Source organism: Emydura macquarii, unplaced genomic scaffold, assembly GCF_026122565.2.
Source record: "Emydura macquarii macquarii isolate MOO-44397 ecotype Brisbane River unplaced genomic scaffold, CSIRO-AGI_Emac_v2 contig_3372, whole genome shotgun sequence".
NCBI lineage: Eukaryota > Metazoa > Chordata > Testudines > Chelidae > Emydura > Emydura macquarii.
In genome coordinates, this window is record NW_027133509.1 from 109,042 (window position 1) to 134,737 (window position 25,696).

Consider the following 25,696-nt stretch of genomic DNA (forward strand, 5'->3'; position numbering starts at 1 on the left):
CCCTGCCTTGGAGGTTTTGGTATTTCCAAAACAAATTTTTTCAGAAATTTCATTTTGCAGAAAATGATGAAATTTTGGCTTTTCGTTCTGGTTTGGGATGAAAGGAAATTTCGACATGTCGGAATTTCCTCTGGGATGGAAATTCTGAATTACCAGACCGGCCTCATTGGTGAATTTCTCTGGCCTGTGCCATTCAGAAAGTCAGACGCAGTGATTGTAGGGGTCCCTTCAAGCCTGGAAATCCATGAATGGGGGAAGAAGACACGTGGCAAACTTCACCTCAGTCATTGCGCTTGTATGTATTGTATGTGAGCCTGCCTTTGTTCCAGGACCAGGAGACACCGGGTATTTGCTAAATCGTAACTGGCAGCTGCTGGAAGAGCTGTGCACGTCTGTCTGCTGCAGCTACTGCTGTGTATAAAGAGAGCCACTAACCATCTTTACATGTCGTATTTCAGGGCCTCCAGGACCGAAAGGAGACCAAGGCAACGAAGGAATGGAAGGCGAACCTGGAGTTCCTGGCTTACCTGGGCTGAGAGGTAATAGACCATCTACCAGGAACGGATTCAAATCCCATTGAAGTCAATGGAAAGACTTTGGCACACTGTTAGCACTATACAAATAATACACACCAGTAACACAGAGACGAGGAGGGCTCGTTGGGTACCATCCCTGCAGCCAAGGCAGGATTGGCTCCCACAGTAGCGCCTCCAGCACTTTGTCCAGTCTAGTTTTAAATGACTTCAAATGACGGAGTTTCCATCACATCCTTTAGGAGGCTGACCCGTAAACTAGACAATCTCATTGTCTGGACATTGCCCCGCTTTGTCTACGTCTTATTTTGATTCTATCCTGTCAGTTTTACAACAGCCCTAGACATAGCGAGTGGTCGAGTGGTCTTGTAGCGTGACCTAGAGGTTCGGACACCGGCTCCGCAGGCAATCAAGGGGCTTTGTTCCCATCTCTGCCATTGATTTGCCACGCGGCCTTGGTAAATCGCTGCCCCCTTTCGGTGCCTCAGTTTCCCCATTTGTAAGAAGCAGGGTATTGATGCCAGCCCTCCTTGAAAAAACACCTCCAGGTGCTCTGGATAAAACACATGACAGAAGGGCTAATCATGACTCCTAGTTATGGCACCCGAGACAATTTCTCTCCCCCTCATTTGCGGCATTCCAAATATTTCAGGGCCCCAATCCTGTCCCCCAAGCTCCTGAGCCGCCTTAGAGCCTGACTTCCAGAGCTCACCACCCTTGAACCTCAGCCCCTGTTTGTTCTTGAACACTTTCCCCTCCTTCATCCGATCCCCGTTCTCTTTCCTTCAAGCGAGGCTGGGTGGGAGAGTTGAACCTCCTGTTGGTGCACAGCTGTACCGCCCCGATGGGGCCCCCTAGAGCGACCACTGAATTAGAGCTGGCCCGTATTGGGCAGGCTCGTGGGGACCTTCAGGTGTCCTTCAGCCACCAGCTGTACCCACAGGCATCCCAGACCGGCAGAGGGAGCGTGACCTCTGAAATTAGCGCTTCTGGGATGCGAGGGGGAGTGGCACGTCAGTCATCACCAGCCAATCACTGCCATCCAACGCTGCGATGCCTTTGCCCATAGCTTCCCCGTGGTATGGGTGCAGCACTAAATACGTTCCCTGCTTCTTTGTGTCTCTTCTGACACCGCCACATGCCCAGAGACACAAGGTGAGCCTCCATCTCCGGCGAGGCCGATGGCTTGCTGGGAGAGCTGCTGGGACGGATAGTCTGCCAGGGCCAAGTCTCTGTCTGCCAGCGTGATCCTTTGCTCTCCTCCCATGCCGCCTTCATTCACTGGAGTAGCAATTTAACGCCAGCAGACTACGCATCGGATGGCATGCTCCTTTCATAGCCATGCACTGTACGGCTCACTGTAATTGAGGTTTGCAGCAAACCGCTAACTACTAAACAGATGGTTTGCAGGAAGGAAAGAGAGGGTGAGCATCGGCGACAGTAAAGCCAAAGGCAGTGGGAAGCAGCTGCGCGTGGGTTTCTGACGGGCTGGGGAATGGGAATCTGAAAGCCTGAGCAGATTAGGGATCTGGACCTTTCCTGGGGGTTACATGGAACTTTTTTAAGTTTCAGGAAATATTTTCCCCCTTAATTTAAACCGTGGTTTGTCAAGGGAAATTGAATTACAAACTAAAGGAAAACATGTTTGTCTCTCTGAGTGGGAGCCTGTGTGTTGGTTGAAAGGCCAAAGACCACCAGGTGCTGAAACAGAGACAGCTGCGGCAGCCCGGAACTCCTGCTTCCCCAGAACCACATGGAATCGGACCACAGAAGTCCTGAGCACCGGGCCTGAATGGATACAAACTTACCCAAAGTGTGGGGTGCTTTGCTCAGCCCATTTCTAGTTCTGATCCAAGCCTCAAATTCCAGATTTGCCAGCAAGTCTTTAGATGGCCCAACCAATATCATAAAACCACCTGGGGAAGTCTGACAGACAGGGAAAAAGGCCTATTAGATCATGCAGTTTATCTCCCTGGCAATGCAAGGCTGTTCCCTCCAGGGTATTCTCCAGGGCTTTGTCTAGGCTAGTTTGCATCGTACCAAGGGATGGGGCTTTCAGGACGTCCATTGGTAGACTATTATACAGCCTCTGAGACTCCCTCTGTGTGTCAGTGCGCCCTGGGGGAGAATTCGTTCCACAGCCCAAATCAGACTGTTTACCAGTGACCCTGGGAGAAGGAATCCCTGGGCTAAGCATCTAATCCTGTTTACTCCCTTAGACACTTTTCTTTCCTTTTTTAAAAAACTCTTTAAGGTTTGTTTAAGTTTCGAAACTTTCATGTACATTTCCACCATTTCTGGCTCCTTTGCCTTTCACACAGGATCCAAGAAAGTCTCCCGGCTACAGCACCGCTACGGCCTGGGCTTTAGAAAGGAATTCAGATTGTGAAGGGGTGCAGGTGAAGCATTTAAAGGGCCCGTTGACCAGTATTCATTCCCCTTGTGCACACTGGGTATAGCATCTTCCCCCACTCAGACACCTCAGACTGCTGTAAACCGGTCAGAACCCAGAGCCCCACACCTGCCCTGGAATGGGATAAGAATTATGATGTCCCTAAAATGCTGTGCAGAAAGGGTTAGGGCCTCGTCTGTATCCACTGGAGTTGATGGGAAAACTCTCATTGACAAGGGCTACTAGGACTACAGAACCCACCTTGCTAGAGGCGACCCAAAGGCCAACAGGAGATAAAATTACTCCCTGTGAATACATCAGAGGGACAAACACCCGGGAGGGAGAGGAATTCTTTAAGTTAAGGGCCAGTGACGGCACAGGAACAAATGGCGAGAAACTGGCCATCAATATGGTTAGGCTTGGAATTCAATGAAAGTTTCTGACCCTCAGAGGAGAAGTTCTGGAACAGCCTTCCTAGGAGAGCAGTGGGGGGGAAAAACGAACTTGTCCCAAGACTGAGCTTAATGAGTTTATGCGGGGTGGGGGGTAATGATACAATGGCAGATGGCCCTTCTGTTACTTGTTAGTAACCATCTACAGCGCCTGGAGATGGGACACTAGAGAGGGAAGCTCTGAGTTTCTACAGAGAATTCTTTCCCAGGAGTCTGGCTGCTGGGTCTCACCCGCATGCTCAGGGTGTAACTGATCACCACATTTGGGGTCAAGAAGAAATTTCCCCCAAATGAGCTTGGCAGAGACCCTGGGCGGGGTGGGGAGGGGGCGGGGTTAACCTTCCTCTGCAACGTGAGACATGGGTCACCTGCAAGTTTAAACTAGTGTAAATGGTGGATTCTCTGTCACTTGACGTCTTTAACTCAAGATTTGAGGACGTCAGTAACTCAGCCAGAGGTTCTGGGTCTATTACAGGGGTGGGTGGGTGAGGTTCTGTGGCCTGACATGTGCAGGAGGTCAGAGTAGCTGATCATGATGGTCCTTTTTTTCTGGCCTTAAAGTCCGTGAGACTTCCCTGGCAACAGCACTGGACTCTGAGGATTAAATTCACCCATTCAGAGGGATCCAGGTCATGCTTAAGTCCCTCTTACACCCACAGATGGTGCATAGTCCTTGTACTAGGCCTCTGCATGGGACATATGTCACCCTGAGTGGGCTGCTGGGGGTCACGCAGCCAGGCAGGGGCCCAGATGAGCATGACGGGGCGGGATCGAGTCGAGACGCCCTGGTCCCCCGTAGCCATCTCAGAGGAGCATATCAACTAGCGTGGGGAAACTCTGGTGAGATTGGGACACGCTGCAGTTCAGGGGTCTTTAGGGAGGTTTCAGGATGGACCCAGGAGATCTGGGCATCCTGTGGACTCCAGAGCAGGTAGCAAGAAGCCACCCCGCTCCCATCACATGCCGTGGTGTCCCGAGGGGAGGTCACCCTTTCCCATTTGGCTGAGTCGCTCTGCAAAAGGCAACTTGAGCTCTGGTACCAACCTCACCGGGGAGGTTCTGATCAGACTTGGGCCCAGACTAGAAGCCTGGATCCACATCGCCCCTGCACTTTGTGTCTCTGGTTCCGATCCGTCCGGGGCAGCGAGGGGATTTGGTTTAGCAGGACAACGGGGTGGAGAGCGCACGCCTGTCGCTGGTCTCACGCTGCCGGCTGGGCGCGGCAGACCCAGCTAGCGCACAGCTTGCGTGCCAGGCCCCTGCACTTGGCAAGTTTGGTTTCCTGCTGTAATAATAACCCCTGGTCTGTTGTTCGTTCCTAATCCAGGGCTCCCTGGGGAGAGAGGGCCTCTGGGACCGCACGGCCTGAAAGGAGACAAGGGAGACCTCGGCCCACCGGGCCCCACTGGGATGCGGGGATTCAAAGGTACTGTTCAGTGTTCACCCTCTCTCTGCATGGCAACGGGGGTTCCTGGTTCTGTCTGGGCTTCCCGAGACGAGTTGGTTTTGGAGACGCCTGCTGGTCAAATGCAGAGGAGAGGCGCTATCTCCCGCGTGCCTATGTAGGTCCTGATTATTAGCCCTTCTGAGCACCAGCCGCTCCCCCTGAGTTTCGGTGTGAGTTGCAGGTGCTGAGAATCTGGCCATTAGAGGTCCGGGATGAATGAGGATCAAACCAGGATCCACCCAAACTCTGCGGTCCCAGAAAACACGTCAGCCATCCTGGGATGCTCCCGGATCGAGCTCCACCGCGGAGCTCCGCCTCTTCCCTTCCCTCTGGCCCCGCCCCCCCGGTACATAAATAGACCCTCTCCTGCCAGCTCCCTGCCTCCCCCCAAATGGCGCTTCGGTGTCTCACGACTGCGTCAGGGCCGCTGCAAAGGGCCTGTCCCGGGGCCTGCCAGAATCTGCCATTTCCTCCAGGTGGAAATGGCTTTGGAGCAGAGGAGAAGTCGGAGCAGGGATCACTGTGGTGACCCTTCGCGCCTTGAGAAAATGTCTCGTGGGACTGATGCTTATTTGCTCCATGAACAATAGCCGGATCCTCTGCATAGTGAAAGAGACGGAGGAGGAACCGGCTGCCCGGTGCCAGCTCTGCACCCTGGCGAGTGAGAGCTGCCGTGCCCGCCCGGCTCCTATCTCTGATACCTGCTCCACCAATGACGCCTTGGGCGCATCCCGACACTGCTCGCCACCCCACGTGTACGCCTGGGGCTGCCTCGGAAACGCCGAGTCACGAAACCGGGAGGGGGGTGGCAGAGGGCGAATGGACCTGGTCCAGAGTTTGGCAGGGAAAGGGTTAAAACTCTCTGCCGGAGAAGGGGTCCCCGGGGTCTCCCTTCACTGCAAGGGCTGCAGAGAGAGCCAACCCCTGTGCCATCAAAGGGGAGGCGTACAAAAAGGGAGAGAATGCGGGCTGCTGTTTGCTGGGGGCGTCGAACCGACAGTGGGGATGGATGAAGGAGGGGGTCAGGCTGGGCTGTTTGGAAGAAGCCCCCCAGATCCTCCCTGCACCCCCATTCTGATCGCTCGCTCACGCTGCCCCCTATGCTGGGACCAGTTCTGTGGGGCTTTCTGAATCCAGGCCCACCGCTGCAGGCTACGTCACCTGTCTTCTCCAGCAAGGACCGGTTAGCACAAATGCCAGCTCCGCCGCCTGGGATGGCACCAGCCTTTTTATACCTCCCACCGGACGGGAGGGGCGTTCTCACGTGCACACTGGCCATTTAGCCTCGTGTCGGTATTTCTTTTTCTGCCACCTCTTTATGGTTTCTTGTGGTTTTGAAGAGGCTGATTATATCCCAGGTTAAAAACAGGTGTCATGTCGTGGAGCATAAGCCATTATTTTGATGCCGTGGCACAGCTAGAGTTTATGTACCTATTTTAGCAGAGCAAATTAGTAGGTAGGTTGTCTGAAAAGTCTCCTACCATACACGTAAAAAGCACCCATAAGAAACTGCCATGTTTCCAAAACATGCCCTTTCTGACTCAAATGATGTTTATTTTAGCTGCTGTCTCTGCACTTGGAAACAGACAGGAAAATGCCAGCATCGTCATTTCAAGTGACGTGCACCCACGGAAAGCTCCCTGAGAGACCCGCTCTTTCCTGCTTTGCATAAGAACCCCCGAGAGTAAAGTGTGTGCGTATGTGGGGAGGGTATCATGTAGGGTTAGTAGCATACAATACATGCCTCATAGACAAGCTCCTGACACAGAAACAGAGAAATTGTCACACAGATCCATTTAGTCTTGTACCCGGTCTCTAATAGAGACCAAAAAGGTGAAAGAAATCGTCTAATGGACATTTATGGAATGATCTGCCCTGAGGAGAAATGTCTTCCTGACCCCTGGCAGATCCTCATGGGCTTCTGCTATGACACATGAGGGTTGATGTTCCTCACACATTTTTTGTCCTGCTCCTGCAGATGATAGACATACAAATGTCTGCGCTTCATAGGAATTCTGCTATGCTCTTGGCTTCAATAATATCCTGTGGCAGCGAGTTCCTCGGGTTAACGGTGCCCTGTGGAAAGCAAAACAAAAGTGTCTTCTTTTAACACACCTCTCACTCTGAATCACGCGCCTGGTGGAGAATGGAAAAAGCACCACAGAGAATTAAACCTTCCAGCTCTTCTGGACATCCTGTGTAGCAGCCGGTGCTAGTCACTGTCAGAGACAGAAGACGGCGGTAGAGGGACCTCGGGTTTGATCCAGTCTGGCAGCTCCTACCTGTCTACTCCCAAAGGTGCATGTCACTGCACTAGCTCAGCAACACAGCAGTTACCACCGGCGTCATTGCAGCCCATTGAAAGGAGCAATTCCTCCACCTGGCCCTTGTTTCAGGTCACCTTCATGCACACCGCTCCCCCAGACTGCCAGGGAACGAAGCTCTGTCCTCCAGGGAAGAGTACGGGAAGGGAGCTTCACTGGTGGAATTGCGACGTAGAGAGGAAGCCACACAAAGCCCCGTTTGAGGATGCGCGCAGAGAGTTCTCGGGTTCGGTGTCTGCTCCCAAGCAGGGAGCAACAAAAGGAGAAGCAGACGAAAGTTTTCCCAATCTGTTTCCTAGGTGCGCTGGGCAGCTGCAGCTAGTTGAGAGTCTGTCTGAATCAGAACTGGCTGCACACTGGCATGGAAATAGCTTCCCCCTCCCACCCCCAGTTAATAGTAAGTCTCGGTTAAGCTGTGGACTAATCCAGGGAAAGGTGTCCCGCTGATTTACTAGTGTCACCCTCTTGTGGCCCAAAGAGGATACAAGGGCTAAAACTAATACAGCCAAGAGAAAATCTCCTTCAACTAGAGTCCTAGGGCGGGCTGAGATCTTGGAGGAGACAGTCCTGAGTTCTACCCCCACTGTAGCACGTGTGCAGCTGAGCTGGTGGGTGCGATGCGTGCATTGTGTGTACGCCGCCTTGTAGTCATTAACGTAAGGTAACGGGATTCCCTGCACCTTACAGGTGAGATGCATCAGACTGGAATAATAGCACCTCGTTTAGCCTCATTGGCCCATCGACTCTGCAGAACTGTGCATGGATCACTAGGGGCCGGGGAGAGACGTTTGAGACTCACTCACCTCCACGCAGGGGCTTGCTGACTCTGTCGCCACCCTGCAAACCTGGGAAAAGAGGAGGGGTTCCTGACCAAAGAGCACAGAGAGCCCTTCACTCTCAGTGCCATGCGACAGCCAAACAAAAAGGATGCAGAAGGGTTCCCAGCTCTTGAAGGCGGGTCCAGGACACTGTGATTTTGCCTAGTTCCACCTCTGCCCGAACCGAATGACGCTGCTTCAGCCCCAAAGACATTTTAGGATGCCTGGCTCATCATCCTCAAAATGAAGGACTGCCCTAGAAGAAGTGGAATGGGTGGCAACCTTGCACCATTGTCATTGCAATACCTTTGACGGCCACGTACCAGATTCCAACCTGGTCTGACAACAGGGAGACTCTGTGCTCTGCACTGGCCTCCCAGCCATCCCTATCCTTGGCATCATCTTGTCTTCAAAGGATTTCTGTTCTCTTAGGGCTGCATCAGCTCTTTAGATCTCCTAGGTGGTTAGACAGTGTTTCTGCAGTGCTAAGCACTTGACACTGATGAGGTTCAACAAGTGCAGAGTCCTGCACTTAGGACGGAAGAATCCCAGGCACTGCTACAGACTGGGGACCGACGGGCTAGGCAGCATTTGGCAGAAAAGGACCTGGGGGTTACAGTGGATAAGAAGCTGGATACGAGTCAGCAGTGTGCCCTGGTTGCCAAGAAGGCTAATGGCATATTGGGCTGCATTAGTAGGAGCATTGCCAGCAGATGGAGGGAAGTGATTATTCCCCTCGATTTGGCATTGGTGAGGCTGCATTTGGAGTATTGTGTCCAGTTTTGGGCCCCCCACTACAGGCAGGATGTGGACAAGTTGGAGGGCAACAAAAATGATGAGGGGGCTGGAGCACAAGACTTATAAGGAGAGGCTGAGGGAACCAGGCTTATTTAGTCTGCAGAAGAGAAGAATGAGAGGGGATTTGATAGCAGCCTTCAACTACCTGAAGGGGGGTTCCAGGGAGGATGGAGCTAGGCTGTTCTCAGTGTTGGCAGATGACAGAACAAGGAGCAATGGTCTCAAGTTGCAGTGGGGGAGGTCTAGGTTGGATATTAGGAAAAAGTTTTTCACTAGCAGGGTGGTGAAGCACTGGAATGGGTTACCTAGAGAGGTGGTGGAATCTCCATCTTTAGAGGTTTTTAAGCTGCGGCTTGACAAAGCCCTGGCTGGGATGATGTAGCTGAGGTTAGTCCTGCTTTGAGCAGGGGGTTGGACTAGATACCTCCTGAGGTCCCTGCCAATTTTAACCTTCTCTGATTTTATGATTGTTGTTATTAGCCTGTTCTCATTGGAAAAAAGCGAAGAGTCCATAGCCCTGGTATGTCTGTGCGGGGACAGGAGTAGGGCCAGCACTGGACTTTGTGCAGAAAACCACAGCTAGCTTCCTTCTCAGCCTAGGCAGGGGTTGAGGCAGACAGCAGGGTCCTCAAAGGTGTGGGCATAGTCCTAGGCAGGATGTACTGGCAGGGAAAGGGAGGAGGAACGAAGAAGGGAAGTTGAGAAGCTGAGGAAAGAGAATAGTAGCGTGGGCTGCAGTAGCTCCAGTTTGTTTTCTTTGTTTTCCAGACACTGACAATTTTCCGTACCAGGATTTTTAAAGACGAGTACATTCCCTGAGAACAGGAGTCTCTCAGAGTTCCCAGCTGTGCCACCCACCACGCTTGGGGGGGCATAGATCTCTAGCTCAATGACAAGGTATGGGCTTGATGCAGGAACCGCTGTCCTGTGTCCTGCAGCGGGTCAGACTACATGATCATCACGGTCCTGCACCTTTTACGAGCGCGCTGCAATTCTTGGGGGGGGGGGGGGAGAGAGGTAGGGGTGGCAGCAACGCCTGATATCACAAAGATAATGGCGAGACAGCTGGCAATCAGTGGTCACAGCGGGGCCGGGAGCCAGTCACACAAACACCAGCCAAACCCACAATGATAGTTATGGCCTGTGGTTTCCTTTCCTTTCTGAGAGACGGAGGCGGTAGGTTTTTCTCATTGAGCGTTGCCAAAACATGGTTTGACAGGCAGAGTCTTGACGAGCAAAGCGGAATGACCCTTTACTTCAGTCCCAGGCAAACACGCCCCCCCTTAGCCCTGGAGTAGGTTATTAAATACACATGTTCCGTGTGTGCGTATGCGAGGGAACGTTTGACTCCTCAGCCTTGTAAATGTTTGTCCAACTTGATTAGACCCATTCGAGGCCAAAGTCTGCGTGAAAACAGTTTGGTCCAGCGGAAGGAGCAGCTCTGCTCTCCAGGACATGAGTCCAATAAGGAATCGCAGTCTCTGGATGGCCGGTGTTATTAGAGCTGCGGTTTGAACCGGCACACAGAAAATAAAGATGTTAAACTGTCCTGTATGTGACTGAATGGCTCCGGCGTGGGCCTATCGGGAAATTTTACCCTGGGAATCGCAGCCTCTGATCCGGGAACATTGCCAGAGCAGACGGATTTTGTTTTTCTCACAAGCTGGATACGCTTTTCTTGTGTTCAAGGAGATGTTTGGGAAGGACTTTTAAAAGGTCTTTCCCTTTTAGTGCCTGCCCTTCCACTCCCCGTCCCACATGAGAAAGACAATCTCAACCCATGTCCCATCATCTTGTGCCATCTTACAGTGAACCCTGTTGGCAGGGTCCTTGCATTTGCTTCAACCAGTCTAGAGTCATTGCGACATGCCCTGTGCTGGGACTCACACTGTTTTTCGTGGCCAGGGCATTAAGAATCAGCCTCCTTCATGCAGAAATAACTGACCGGAGGTTGTTCATTTCCACCGCTCACGCTGGTTTGAAAGAGGTCCTGCACTTAGGATGGAAAAATCCCATGCACAGCTACAGACTGGGGACCAACGAGCTGGGCAGCAGCTCTGCAGAAAAGGACCTGGGGGTAACGGTGGATAAAAAGCTGGATATGAGTCAGCAGTGTGCCCTGGTTGTCAAGAACGCTAATAGCATATTGGGCTGCATTAGGAGGAGCATTGCCAGCAGGACGCGGGAAGTGATTATTCCCCTCTATTCGGCACGGGGGAGGCCACATTTGGAGTATTGTGTCCAGTTTTGGGCCCCCCACTACAACAAGGATGTGGAGAAGTTGGAGAGAGTCCAGCAGAGGGCAACAAAAATGATGAGGGGGCTGGAGCACATGACTTACGAGGAGAGGCTGAGGAAACTGGGCTTGTTTAGCCTGTAGAAGAGAAGAATGAGAGGGGATTTGATAGCAGCCTTTAACTACCTGAAAGGGGGTTCCAGGGAGGATGGAGCTAGGCTGTTCTCAGTGGTGGCAGATGACAGAACAAGGAGCAACGGTCTCAAGTTGCAGGGCGGGAGGTCTAGGTTGGACATTAGGAAAAACATTTTCCCTGGGAGGGTGGTGAAGCACTGGAATGGGTTACCTAGGGAGGTGGTGGAATCTCCATCTTTAGAGGTTTTTAAGCTGCAGCTTGACAAAGCCCTGGCTGGGATGATTTAGCTGAGGTTAGTCCTGCTTTGAGCAGGGGTTGGACTAGATACCTCCTGAGGTCCCTTCCAACTCTATGATTCTATGATTCTATGTTGATCTACCTGCCAAATGCATCGTAGACCCTACCCGGCTATCTCCAAGGCTCGCATGTCAGGCCGGATCTGGGGACAGAAAGGGGCTTTTTCCAAGGTCAGGCTGGATCTCATACATGGTTGTCAGAGTAGGGTGGCAAGCAAGGTGGGGAAAGTCATGCACTTCTCCTGCTCTGCAGTAGTGTCTGTCTGTCCGTTTATCCATCCCGGTACTGGTACGACATTCGTTGTGGTGCAGCCTGGATGCCTGGTTTACCAGCACACTGAGGGACAACGAGTGGCTGATTTTCACTTGCGGCCTCAGGCGGGATGTGTCACTTGGCCCACACACCCAGGTGAGACAGCACGTTACCCACTGGGCAGTAAGCCATTAGGTTAAATTCACCAGAATCTGATCTCGGATTGTCCTGAGCTGCCAGGAAACAGAGCTCCCAGGGCCTATATGAAAAATTGCATCTCACGATTTCATGACGCTTGCTGCCCTGGGGTTAGACTAATCATTTGATCTGATACGGCCGCTGTAAGAGGCCCCTTGACTTTAGATGAATGTAGCCATCTTTGATGTGCTTCCCTGGAGGGGTTAGAAATGACTTTATCTTTATCTACCGTCTCATCTGCAGCTTGGTCCCCTGGAGGAGTCATTGATCCAGGTGCAGGAGCAGGGTGGAGGAGAAAGAATGCGTCATCCAGACTATCCCATCCTCGGTCTCAATGGGTCTGGGGGTAGGGAGGATGTTGCTGGTTGGGCTGAGTAAGAGGTTCTGCAGCTCCGGAGAGAGGAGGGGGACACATGCCCCAAAATACCGGAGTCAGTTCCCTCCTCCTTTCTGGTTTCACTGCATCCCATTGGCCGGCCAGGAGGAGATAGGGTCCCTTATCAAGGGCTGGCGACTGAGCTGCCCTGTCACCTGTAGAAGGCGTGGCTATGGCATTGTAGGCAAAGGCATATCGGACAGGACAGTCGCCTTGCCGCTCCTCCTGCGGACGCCAGCCTCCAGATCTTGGTCGATCCAGCACCAACCTCACCTCCTAGGGGCTAATGGTTAGACCCGTCCTCCCCACCACGTCCATAGTGGAACAGCCCACGTTTCCGCGCTCATAGTTCCTTCCCACGTCTCCTTTTTCCGACTGTCGCCAAAAAAAATGGCCCCTCCTCGCGGTTCCGGCTCAGAGGCGGACGAAGTAGCCCCTAGCTTCCAAATCTGGATCTAGGGTTTCAAAACGCCCTGAGTTCAGAGGTGTTCAGATCCGGGAGGGTTTTGGTCCGGAAAGAGCTAAAGAGCTAAAGAGCCTGCATGGTGCATCTAAGGACAGAAATCCCATCATCCTCCCTTTCCCAGCAGGAAGGCGGGGCTTCCGTAAGGACCGCCTACCCTATTCCGATACCTGCCCCAGCCCATGCTGGGAGCATGAGGGGTAATTCATTCATCTCCGGGAAGCTCTGATGAGAAAGAAGGGGTTAAGAAGAAGAGGCAGGATCCACACAACACACAGGCCGTGTCTGCAAGGAGGCGCCGGAGACAGGACCCAGGCCTCGTGCTGCTTCTCATCCCTCTAAACGATCTGGACAGGCGGACCCAGGAGCAAAGCCTCCATGAGGCGGTGGCAGGCGATGGAGACAGCTGCTGAGTGAGCCGCCCTGGAGTTAACGAGAGGCAAAGGGTGGCGAGGGCCGCCAAGCGGTGCGCGCAGGCTGGGCTCCAAATAGGAGCGCTGCGTCCGGGCACGGGACGGGGGCTTGGAACAGGAGTGGGCGGGGGCTCCAGCCTGCCTGCCAAAGCACAAGATGTGCTGGGGCTACCGTGGGACCCTGGCACTCAGGGTATCTCTCGGACTTAGCAAGTACAGGACTGGGCCAGTGCCCCGCACTGAAGGAGCAGGACAGGCTAAGGCGATGGCCTAGGGGTTACTGACAAGAGACGAACCCCCCAGTAGGATCTGCTCAGTCCTTCACCTGTATGAATGAGATGCACTGGGCAACACTGACCTCCGCTGTCACTGTCTTGGAGGCAATGAAATGAGTTACACCGGGGGTGAACGTAGCACTCTGAAGTTCCTCGTCTTAACGAGAGGAAGGGGTGAAGGCGCTAGACCTGGCTTCACCCCCCTGCTCTGCTACGGACTTCCTGTTCAACCCTGGGCAAAGCCCTGAGGGTAAAATGATCAATCCGACGGAAAGACAGGTAGACACTTTCGGAAAGTTTCCCATGGTCGCTCTGGCCCAGATCCTCAAAGGGGTTGAGGCGCCTAAGTCCTGTTGAGTTATATGCTTAAATTAGATGCTTAAATACCTTTTGGAGAAGCTGAGCTTCTGTACCTCGGTTTCCCTATGTGTTAAATGGGGACAATCACAGAAATGTAGGGCTGGAAGAGACCCCAAGAGGTCATCGAGACCAGCTAAATACTGATCTCCTTTCTAAAATGCTTTGAGATCTATTGATGAAAACGCTGTAAACCAGCTGGTTGTTATTATTAGTGTTATTTGTTACCATAGACGACGGATACAGATTACTGGGTATCTGCACAGGGAGGGCAGCCTTTGAAATGGAACTTAACTACAAATGTCCCCTCTGCTCCGCACGGGCGTTACAGAGGCCCTGGAGCTGTGTCTCAGAGCTGGCATTTGCCCTGGTCTCCTTGGCCGAAGGTATTATTATTTATTATTTGTTTGCATTGCCTTCAAATGGCTCCCGTCAGGAACCAGGGCCCCAGGATGCTAGGTGCTGTACACACATGATATAAACAACCAGTCCCTGCCTCGAAGAGCTGCCAGTCTGAACATGTGATGAGAGACAAAGGTGTAGGGACAGGGGAGCAGCAAACTGAGGTTGGTATAAGAAGCAGCCGTCCACAGCGCACCAAGGGCCTGAACCGAAGCCCACTGAAATCAGTGGATGTCTTGCCATCAGCTTCACTGGGTTTTTGATCAGGGCCCAACTGCCAGTATAGTGCGTGCTGATTACGCCTCCTTCCACCCCAGAGGTAGCTGCATTTTGATGGCAGTGTATGAATTTGCACTCAGAGTTTTGCCCAGGTAAGGTCTAAGTGAAAACTGAGTGACTCAGGACTTAGCTCTAAATCTCTAAAGTGCATTGGGATAAAAGCTGCTATATACATTTAAGATGCTGTTCTTGAAAAAACCCACTATACAGAAATATGCCAATGGCCTGTGAAGGGACGTTAGATGGGGGAGTTCTGAGTTACTACAGAGAATTCTTTCCGGGTGTCTGGCTGGTGAGTCTTGCCCACGTGCTCAGGGTTTAGCTGATCGCCATGTTTGGGGTCGGGAAGGAATTTTTCCCCAGGCAGAGACCCTGAGGATTTTTCACCTTCGTCTGCAGCACGGGGCACGGCTCACTTGCTGGTGGATTCTCTGTACTATGAAGTCTTTAAACCATGATTTGAGTCATAGGTTAGAGGTCTATTACAGGAGTGGGTGGGTGAGGTTCTGTGGCCTGCGTTGTGCAGGAGGTCAGACGAGATGATCAAAGTGGTCCCTCCTGACCTTATAGTCTATGAATCTATGAGTCTACAGAAGATATCACTTCACTGACTACTGAAATGCTGTCACTACTAGGGTGGAACATGGCAGCTGTTTAACAGTGCACAACAATACTATGCTTTGTCTTGTGTTTAAATTCAGCCACTTCTGGGGTGGAACGCTGCAGCCTTTTTAACAGTGCTCCTCAACACAACCAAGCAATTTAGAGCAGGGAGAGAAGATTACTAAATCCAATTGACACTTCAGGGGGAATTTAAAGAGGGCAAGTTACTCAGCGTCTTTGAGGCTCAATTTCCCCAACTTCACTTGAGGTTCATAATATTCATCTCCCGGTGGCCTTGGGAGAATGAATTAATCTGTTAGTGTTTGAACAGCTCTTTGAACCTGGGTGGTGCTGTGTAAATGCCAAGTGCTATTACTATTTTCTGGGGTGATTGGTTATGGCTGGATTTTAGTTAGTTAAAAAAAAGGCTTAACTAGGTTATTTTATCTATCCCCCTCTCAATGCAGAATTGCAGCCTGGCCCTTATCTTGTCTTGTTTTAAATTCCCCAGCCAACTGGGGCTCCTGCCATTCCCCTGCACAGACTTTCCCCTTCCCACTTGGGAATAGATCTCACTGTTAAAAAAACATTTCCTGAGATGCAGCCTGGTTTTCCCTTTACTCATTGTCACCCCTTCGCTTCTGGTTCCATTTCCTCAGATTAGTCCAAACAGTCTTCTCCCTCCTTGGCATTTTACCCTTCAAATACTTGCAGTCAGTTAGCAGCACCTCCTGTAGCTGTTATCTGGCTAACCTGTTGCACTGCTTTCCTTTGCCCTGTTAATCAGCTGCTGGGATCCTTCTAAGAGGTGGCTGCCTTTCATGGGGGAGGGGCATCTACACCAGCAGTGGTTACAGAAGAGTAAGTATTTTCCACGGAAAAATTAGAAAGAAACAACAAAAAAATATTTTATTTTTTTATGTTTTCCCCAAAATAAATCCTTCTTTTAACCAAAAACTAGAACCTGTGAAGGAACTGACACTTGTCGTTTGAATAAAAAAGGCTGGTTTTTGTCCAGAAAATAAGGTCTATATGGAAAAATTTTGACCAGCTCTCGTCTATACACGGGACGTGTGTGAAGGCCTGTGAGATGATTTGGGATGGGAGGTGTTGTTGAAAGGTGCGTTCAACATTCGGCTAACGGAGAGGGCATCCCTGTGGAATGACGTTCTAATGGGTTTGCTGCAACCCAGTCAGAGCACTGGTTTATTCAAGCAAATAAGCTTTGAATGGGATTAGTTATCCCTCTCTCTTTACATCCCAAAATCTGGGGGATATGAGATCTGGGGGATATGGCGGAGCTGGTGGATATGGGTCTATAACCAGACTGTAGTGTCCCAGTAACACATGTACACTATGTCGCAGCATCTCTGGCCTTTCTCCTGCTGTTCTCCGTTCTGCACTCATCTGCTTTTCATCAGCAAAGCAGGCTCCAAAGTCCAGGCAGGTTTCTTCCATCTGACACAGCTGACGCAGCCCCTGAGAGCAATCTTCTTCCCAGCATCTCCAAGCTAAAGAGCAAGAACTTCCTGCATGGATTTTTTTTTTCATTGCAGCTTGTGTGTGTTGTTTGTTGTTATCACGCGGCGACAAAACAGGAGGACAAGTCAGAGCCAGGCCTGGAAATCGCTCGCTGCATCTGTGTTAAAGAACCCAGGCCCGTGGGTGGTTTGCGGAAAGTACCAGCAATCTTGGCAGCTGTGCTTTCGTTCCTCTCTTCGCTTCCCTTCTGGTGACCTGCCGACGGGTGTGGGGGGCGGAGCAGGGGAGGGCTTTAGTTGGGGATGTGATCCATTCTCTGGGTGTCATGTGCACCCCCCTAGAGCAATAGATGTGTGCATTTTAAATGCATCTCAGATATGCCAGGCTTTTGTCCTCCAGGTTGCACTCAGGACTGAGTTCACAGGCAGCAGCGTCGGCCAAGGAAGAAGCAGCCCCCGCGCCATGCCAGCTCGGGAATGGCCAGGCATTGCGTATGATGCAAGGAAGCTGGTGGGGTCGAGTGCAGTGGAACAGATGGGAACGTATAGGAAGATGAGTATTACCATTCTCCAGCTAGGCCTCTGTCACGCCTCTGGTGGCAGCCAACACCAGATGCTTCAGTGTATACACACACGCCTCACGCACACCATCAGCAACAGCTGTGTTTATGTAAGCAGCGTTGCGACACTCTTGTCTGACCCGATTCCAGCACCGCAGAGCGGTGCTGTGCACCTGGCATCACTCCTTCGCCATGCAGCCACGTGTCGTCTGCGTTCGTGCGTCCACACCTGCCACGCCTCCTCGCCATGTGTCTTTCGGTGCGTGCTGGGAAAACTGTGGGCAATTATCCCATAGGGGCTCAGGAAGGGCCCGGGGGAAAGGCACAGAGACAGGCAGCATCAGCACATTACGCACGGCATTCTGGAAGAGCTGGAGGGGAGGGAAAACAGCCAGTCCGTTTACACAAGCACAGTTAACGAGTTTGCACAGCAAAATAGCAGCGTGAGGAAAATGATCGCTGGAGGACAGGCACCTGCAACCCAAACCAGCGACAGAAATGACACACTGTTCGTTACCATGGTTACTAAGTATGTAGCAACCAGGACACAAAACCGTGTCTAAAGCGGGTTACAGAGACAAATTAAAGTGACAATGTAACAGGGCCTTAATTCATCGGGATAATGACTAGGACTGGGAGAAAATTTCCATTGAAACACTTTTTTTTGGACAGAAAAATGGGGTTTCGACTAACCAGGCGCCTGCTCTCCATGGACCATCTCGATAAGCGTGTCAAAAAACGCAAACGCGCCAAAACCTGAATGAAACGTTTTTGGTCAGAACCCGAAATATTTCCATTTAAAAGCGTGCTGTCAGGCCTATGGGAGTTGTCGTTTGGGTGCCTTCTCCTCACGCTCTGTTCTGGGGGCCAGGCTTCCTGGCTGGACTACGTCTCCCATGATGCACGCCGAGTGGTGGAGATGGGCACCGCGAGACGTCCGGTGCGGTAATGCAGCCGATCCCGGAGAAGCCGGCGGGAGCCCCGGGGAGAGTTCTCTTTTCTTGATCTCTGAGGGGAAAAGAGGATCTTTTGCAACTTCAGCCTGCCGGGTATAGCATGACGCTCAGAACCGCCGTTCAGTGGTATGAAGAATGCTTTTAATCAGGAGGGAGTCGCTTATGCATCTAAGCGTCAGGTTCACAGCCCCTACGGTCTCTAGAATGACAGGTTGCAATCTCAGCACGGTCAACTCGGCCCTTCATCCTTCCCAGGAAAGTAAACCGAGTCCCTTGCTATTTACTGGGTCAGATCCTGAAAGGGTTTGTCTGAACTTCTGTAGCTTTGCCCAGGCTTTGGTCTGGTCTGGCCTGCTCTATGTCGATACAAGCTGCCGCTTTTTCCTAACGTGAGGCCCATGGTCCTACTATGGCAAGCAGAGGTAGTGCCGCTGTGTCTGCAGACTGGGTCCTTGTCCGGGCAAAGGGGACTGGAGGCCTCTAGAAATCCCCTTGTCTGGGCAAATTGAATTGTAGTAACTGTCCTCGCACAACGAGGCGTGGGAACGCAGGCAGACCTTGGGCAAAACCTGCACCCGGGCCAAGGGCTAGCCCAACCCCTGTCTACCAGTGTTGGGATTTAAACTCCAAGGGGAGGTTACTGGGAGTCAAGTGATGCCTTGGTGTCAGGCTGGCCCTCGGCATCAGGGTGAATTTCAGCGTTTTGCCCTAAGGAGCTCATAGCATGTTTTGTAAAAATCTGGGTTTGCCTCAGTGTCCTAGAGCAATCTTTCCCTTCCTCGTCCTGTCGGGCGGTGCAGCGGCTGCTATTTGCATGTAGCTGAAGAGTTTCTTGGGAGGAAAGGTGCTGCATTATTACTTCAGGACGCTGTTTCAAGCGTGGCTCAGCCTGTGTGCTCCGAAGGAAGGTGCACATGCTGATCAGACGTTTAACTCTGCAATAGAGGCACAGGGAGAAATCTCGTCCTCCGCCCAGCTGGCAATCAGTTTAGGGCCTCATCACATTTTATGCTGTCATTTGTATCCACAGATATTGTTCTTCTCCATATAAATGTCAAATCCTTTTTCATCTTGGTAACCTATTTGCTTCCATTATATCCTGCAGCAAGGAGTTCCACAGGTTGTGTGTGTGTGTGAAAAGAAAGAAATAAAGCAATGGACTTTATCCATTTGTCACTGGTTGCCAAACAGGAAACGGCTTGTGAAATTAACGAGTCCTGAACGTTCTCTTGCCAGAGCTTTCTGGCTTGATCTCCATTTGGTTTTTGAGCCAGAGGCATTTTAGTAGATGTAAAACTTATCGGTTTTCTTGCACTGTGATGCATTTATCCCATCATCACCTGATACGACCTTTCTCTCATTTCCCAGGTGATCGAGGCCAGAAAGGAGAGAAGGGAGACAGAGGTGGCGAAACAGGTAAGCAGCTGCTGTCCCGCGTGGTAATCCCCATTGTGCTTCTCCCCAGGGGGCTCTATGGGCCCTGCTGTTCATCGTGTTGTGGATACTGCAATGGGTACAGGGGGTGAGGAATTCACTCCCCACCACCTAAGTAACTAGTCTATGCTCTGAAGAATTAGATGGGATTCCCGCTTGCATTTCTTTGACGTCCCTTGCAGCTGCAAATGTTATGCTGATAACATGATCGACTCCTCCTTAACAATATTCTGCCACTCCACCTAGACCTGCCCTGTGTCACCCTGACATTATTCATGGCCTGTGTTTCTCTCTCTGTTGGGCTTCTTCGGTGCGCTCCTTTCAGTATCCCTCCAGCTGCAGGATAATAGCCCCGGTGTCTAGGGACCCCAGCTCTGCCCCCTCCAGCCTGACAAGACTCTGTCAGCACCTGTGAAATGCTCCCACGGGCCTGGGTTTGGCTCAGACACGACTTCAGGCAGCCAGGCTGCGTGATGAGAGAGATTTTAAGGCAAAGGTTACTCTGTAAAGCGGTTCTCTTGAGCCTTCTGCGCACTAATGGCTTGTCTATGGGAACAATTAGACTGTGGCAAGCTGGGTTGTGAATCTAGCTGGTAACTCAACGTTTCGTTAGCGCCCTTTGATCTGGTCCCCTTTGAAACGGGGCTAGCTTAAGTCGCGTCAACGAACAGTTCACGCGTATCCTCAGGGCGCCCGTGGACAGTTTAGTCTGCAGCAGGCTTGCGCCGGGTAGAGTCACGCCACAGCTTCCCGCGGCCAGATTGTTTGTGCGGATGAGCCCTAAAACAATTTGGACCTGTCATGCCCTGCTGATGCCGCTCCACTGATGGTGGCAGCGGTGGAGTCTGCTGGGTGGCCATTTGCCACTGCGGAGTCGAAGCCTCTTCAGGCTGTTGAGGAAACTAAGTCATCATGAGGTGCACAGGACAGTACTGTCAGAGAACGGGACGGAACTGGGACGGAGAATGAAGAGCAGGCGCGAATGGTCCATGTGCATCATGGCCCGAGTTTAACGGCAGCTGCCACAAGGCACTGTGCAAGGACCAGTGCGGTTATGAAGGATCTGGGAACAGGGGATGTAAAGCGGCAGGACCTGCAGGTCGCACACGATGAGCTTGGTTAGTCAAGACAGCGGGGCCATGCCTACACTGCAACAACGCAGCTATAGCGCGGCAGCTGTGCCTCCATGGCACTGTAGACACTTCCTACGTCGATGGAAGGGGTCTTTCCATTGCTGGGGGTTTCCCATCGCTGTAGCTAATCCATCTCTCTGAGAGGCAGTAGGTAGGTCGATGGGAGAATTTTTCTGTTGCCCTCACTGCGTCTACACTGGGGATTAAGTCTCCCTAACTACATCCTGGGTGATGTAGCTAGGTTGATCTAGTTTTTACCCAGGAATTGCAGAGGGACAAAGCCAGGTGAATGGGCCGTATGCTGCCAGCTGAAATGCAGTATTGGCGAATGCCAAAGTAATGCGCGTTGGAGGCAATCATTCAGCGTGCTGGTGCACATTGCTGGGGCTTCCAACGTTTAGGAGAGGAATTCTGCATGCTGGGGGTTCGAGGTGGGATGTAGACATATTTATCACCATTCACACTCATGTGACGACGGGGCAGAGATCCCAGCACAGCGCGGCTCCACACCCAGCATCTTTAATTTTTTTTAAGACCATTGGAATATGCAAAGCGAAATCCTCCAGCACTGTTAAACAAAACACGTCAGGGCTAATTCCAATGCAGCAAAGGCGTCTTGGCAGTAGATGGTTGGCTCCATCCGTGCTAATCAGGATCAGGATATTGATACCTGCAGCTGACTCTGACTTTCTGCCTCCCAGTTCTTCCCCGGGAATAAACAAGGATGGTGGATCAAGTTCAACTCTGTGAATTCATTTGGCCTTGCACGCTTTTTGATGGCAGAGGAAGCTCACTGCATCTAAAACTGGCCATACAGTTCCAGAGCCGTGACCTTGTTCGTTCCCTGGCACAACCCTTCCAGAGCAGCCTGTTTTCAGGCCGTGTCAGTAATGAACACCAGACCTCCCTTCTCTGCACTGGCCCTGGGGCGTTCTTGCACTAGGATTGCCGGCTACAGCAAATTAAGCTGAAGCATAGTGATGGGGCTTTTGCACCTCCCTGACCTAAGAGATGAACAGAATCAGACCAGATGTTGTGGGTAGCGTTTCTCCAACCCGTGCACTGCCCTCCCCGGCAGGATGTACTGAATAAAGCTGCTAGGTCTTGCCTGAGCCAGCCACAGTGTATTTCATACAGGCTGGGATGCAGTGGGTGGCACTGAGGGGAGCAGAAGCCAACGAATGGGCTGGTGGTCTAACAATTAGTGCGGGGTGATGCCATGGGTGAGGAGGCAGGGTTCTGTTCCTTTCCCTAGACCATTCACCCGGCAATCCGGGCGAGGCCGCGTCCAGCTTTCTTTCACCAGGATGGTTGCAGCCACGCCCTGAGGATGGAGGGAATGATGAGTGGGGGGAGCTGGTGGAGGGACTTGATGGGCTCACAGAACCCAGCCCCTGAAAAGCACCAGCATGCAGATCCAGACTCTGGATTCTCCCACCCTGGATCTTGCCTCCTATGGGTGGCTGTGTGCCGCCCAAGCCAGGAAACAGCCGAGAACTTTCATGGGGCTGGACCCAAACTGCGGAACTCACTGCCGCAAGAGGCCACCCCAGCCAGTAAATGCAAGACTTTGACTTTGCTTTCCCACAACAAGTGCTCCCTGCACCCGCAGACACGCAGGAGCAACAAACTCCTCTGTCATCAACCCAAGCCCTTTCTCCTGCAGCTGGGAAGGAAGGCAGAGTGAGAGATTCTTGTTCTCTCTCTTTTTTCTTTTTTTTTTTTAATCCTTGGGAGGTGCTCAGACCTGGCATGGGTGGCCCATCTGAGCAGACCGAGGGTGACTGGGGCACTGGCAGGGGAGAGAGCCTTCTCTGGAAGCATGAAATCATGACTTCCAGGAATCCCGGATCCCTCCCCTGCAAGCTGGGGACACACTGAGCTCTCCCGGAGTCTCTTCATGCCTTTGAAAGGCTTGGCCAGAAATCCCTGTCTTGCAGGGGCCAGCCCAGAGGAGGGACCAGCCAGAGAGCCCTTTTCTGGGAAAGGAGAAATTCCAGCGAGTCACCAGTTCCCTGAAGCTGTTTGTTTTTACTCTGGGTGTGGGAGAGGGTCAGGGCAGGACAAGGAGGCATGGGATGACATTATCTATGGGGCAGAGATCCTGGAGGGGTAAACGGAGCCCAGGACAGGGTCACCAGGGAGTGAGACACTCCTGGGGGCAACAAAACACCCGCTGGCTGCTGGGGACTCCACTAGAGAGCAAAGATCCTGCCAGAGGCTTGGGCCTGCAATGATGGCTCAGAGACCCCTCCCCGCAGCTGCCAGCAAGGCCGGCTCCAAGACCATCCGGGGTCCTGCAGTGCCAGCTCCGAGGCCCACACAGTCCCCTTGGTGGCCTGCAATGCCGGCCGGGGCCACCATTAGCTCTTCCTTGGAGGCTGCGACCTGGGAAGTGACCTGCTTTAATTAGAACCGCCTGGGCCGTGCCGACGTCCCGGCCTGACCGAGACCTCCTGCGACTCCAGAGCTGCCACCGTGCCAAGCGCTTCCTCCGGGCCGAGGGTCAGCGCCAGCCCAGGTCACCCCGCCTCGGGCCTCCTGGTGCTGGTGAGCCTAGAGGACGGGGGACCAGGCCCGTCCGTCACCGTTCTGCTGCGTTAAAGCCGTGGTGCAGGGCATGCCCTGGGCTCGTTGCTGGGATGCCCTGAGCCGCGCCACCTCTCCACCAAGCCTCAGGGCATCTCTGGGTCCTTCTCTCAGCCCCGGCTTCAGGAGGAATGCAAGGCGGAGGGGATGGAGCTGGGACAGGGCGGGGAGCGGGGCAGCGTGACCGCCCCGAGGGCAGATGGCTCCAAGGGCAGGAAGCATTTCGGGCATCAAACGCAAAGGGGCCAGACACTGAAAGGAGGTGACAGGGACGGGGTAAAGTGGCAGCAGGGCGCGGGGAGCAGAGAGCCTGAGACATGGAGGGAAGGGGGGTCGAAGGGACGGATCAGGGCCGAACCAGCCCCAGGTGGCCCTGGGGGTGACATCTGAGAGCAATCCGGAGCTCCAGCTGGTGCCTCTGAAGTGAAGTAGTAACGGAGCGAAGGAGGGAGATGCTGAGAAGAAAAGGAGTTCTCTCTAGCGGCTGCAGACTGGGAGGAACCCCCAGGGGAGACCGGGCCCTGGGGGGGGAGGGACAAGCCCTGGACCCAGCTGCCGCATGGCGTTACGGTCTCTCTCTCCGCGGGGACGTCGGAAAGGGAAGCGCCTTCCAGGCTCACCGGAACAGGTCGCTGTGCGTCACCGCCACATCAAAAAACACAGCCCCTGGTGCTGAAAGTCGCCCTCCTTCTGGGCATTTGAACAGGGGCCAGATAACCGCCACATTGCGGCAATACATCACGATGGAGGCACAGCACGGCCCAGCCTCCTGACGTCACAGCGCTTTGTCATATGCCGGCAGCGTTAGCAAGAGGGGGGCTAGTTTTGTGGTGAAAGCCTTGTCCTGTCAGTCCCCCAACAGGGGTTCAATTCCCAGCTCTGACACCGCCGCCCTGCGTGGCCTTGGGCTAGTCATTTAGCTGTTCTGTGCCTTAGCTCCCCATCTTTACAATCCTAGAAGATGAGGGTTGGAAGGGACCTCAGGAGGTATCTAGTCTAACCCCCTGCTCAAAGCAGGACTAACCTCAGCTAAATCATCCCAGCCAGGGCTGTGTCAAGCCGCAGCTTAAAAACCTCTAAGGATGGAGATTCCACCACCTCCCCAGGTAACCCATTCCAGTGCTTCACCACCCGCCTAGGGAAAAAGGTTTTCCTAATGTCCAACCTAGACCTCCCCCCCTGCAACTTGAGACCGTTGCTCCTTGTTCTGTCATCTACCACCACCGAGAACAGCCTAGCTCCATCCTCCCTGGAACCCCCTTTCAGGTAGTTGAAGGCTGCTATCAAATCCCCCCTCATTCTTCTCTTCTGCAGACTAAACAAGCCCAGTTCCCTCAGCCTCTCCTCATAAGTCTTGTGCTCCAGCCCCCTCATCATTTTTGTTGCCCTCTGCTGGACTCTCTCCAACTTGTCCACATGCTTCCTGTAGTGGGGGCCCAAAACTGGACACAATACTCCAGATGTGGCCTCACCAGTGCCGAATAGAGGAGAATAATCACTTCCCTCGATCTGCTGGCAATGCAGGGGATAACAACCCTGCCTTCCTCCCACCCATTGGCCTCTTTGGAGTGGATTACAAGGGGCGATGGGGTTGGTATATGTCCAGCACACAGCACGGAAGGCGCTGCTGTAAGAAATACAGACAGGAACTCTGGCATTTCAAAAGCCAGCATCCGAGAACCTAGAACAGAAGCAAGAGAAGCTTCTTCTTAAGTCTGCCGTGCCCGTTCCCTGCCTCGGTAACATCCGTCTGCACCCCTGGCAGCGATCTGGATGGAGCTGTCTCTTGATGCTTCCCCGTTGCCAGATCCCCATGGAGACCAGCCAGAAACACGGCGCCGCGTCGATGTGCTAAGCCGCCAGCCCCCTTCCCAAAGGCGCCACTCGTGCGTTTGAAGGTGTCTGGCATCCTGCGATAAAATAGGCAGGCCTGTCAGCTCGGCTGGAGGGCGCGTCTGTTCTGAGTTGCACGTTGCAGACACGTGTTCCCCACCTGGCCGTGGACTGTGCGGCGATGAACATCCTGGAAATACCTGGGAATCCAGGACGGAGGGGCGAGCAATGCAGGCCGAGATCCGTATACACCAGGTCAGGGGAGGGTCCCTGGAATGGAAATGGTCTGGAAGAGGCCGACGGAGGGGTGCAAAGCGGTGCATGGTCAGAGAGCTGCAGGTGGAGGATGATCCTGGCAGCTGCCTTTGGAATGGATTGCGGGGGAGGGGGCGGTGCTCCGAACTTTAACCGCCCCTGTTGTGTGTGCTCCTCAGCAAGATGGGCTCCCCAGGGCTCTGCAAATCCCTGTTCGGGAACTCGGGCCTGTTGTGTCTCTTCATCAAGGCTTTCGAGAGGCCTGGCTGAGGCAACTTAGCTAAGGAAAGGAGCTCAAGCCCAGACCCAGACAATAAAACCTCTGCTTTGGGGTGAGCAATTATGGGTCCTTTGCAACCAACCTGCAGCCACACAGCCGCCCTCCTCCGCGACGCTGGCAGGCT

General features: G+C 52.9%; 1 protein-coding gene across 1 annotated transcript in view; it reads left to right on the forward strand.

Annotated features, from left to right (window-relative positions):
- Nucleotides 1-25,696, forward strand: part of SCARA5 (scavenger receptor class A member 5) — a 116,056-nt gene that overhangs the window by 66,555 nt on the left and 23,805 nt on the right. The window contains exons 5-7 of the mRNA XM_067534020.1: nucleotides 459-539; nucleotides 4,705-4,803; nucleotides 19,417-19,464. Coding sequence (XP_067390121.1) covers nucleotides 459-539; nucleotides 4,705-4,803; nucleotides 19,417-19,464 — 228 coding nt within the window. The remainder of the gene's footprint in view (nucleotides 1-458; nucleotides 540-4,704; nucleotides 4,804-19,416; nucleotides 19,465-25,696) is intronic.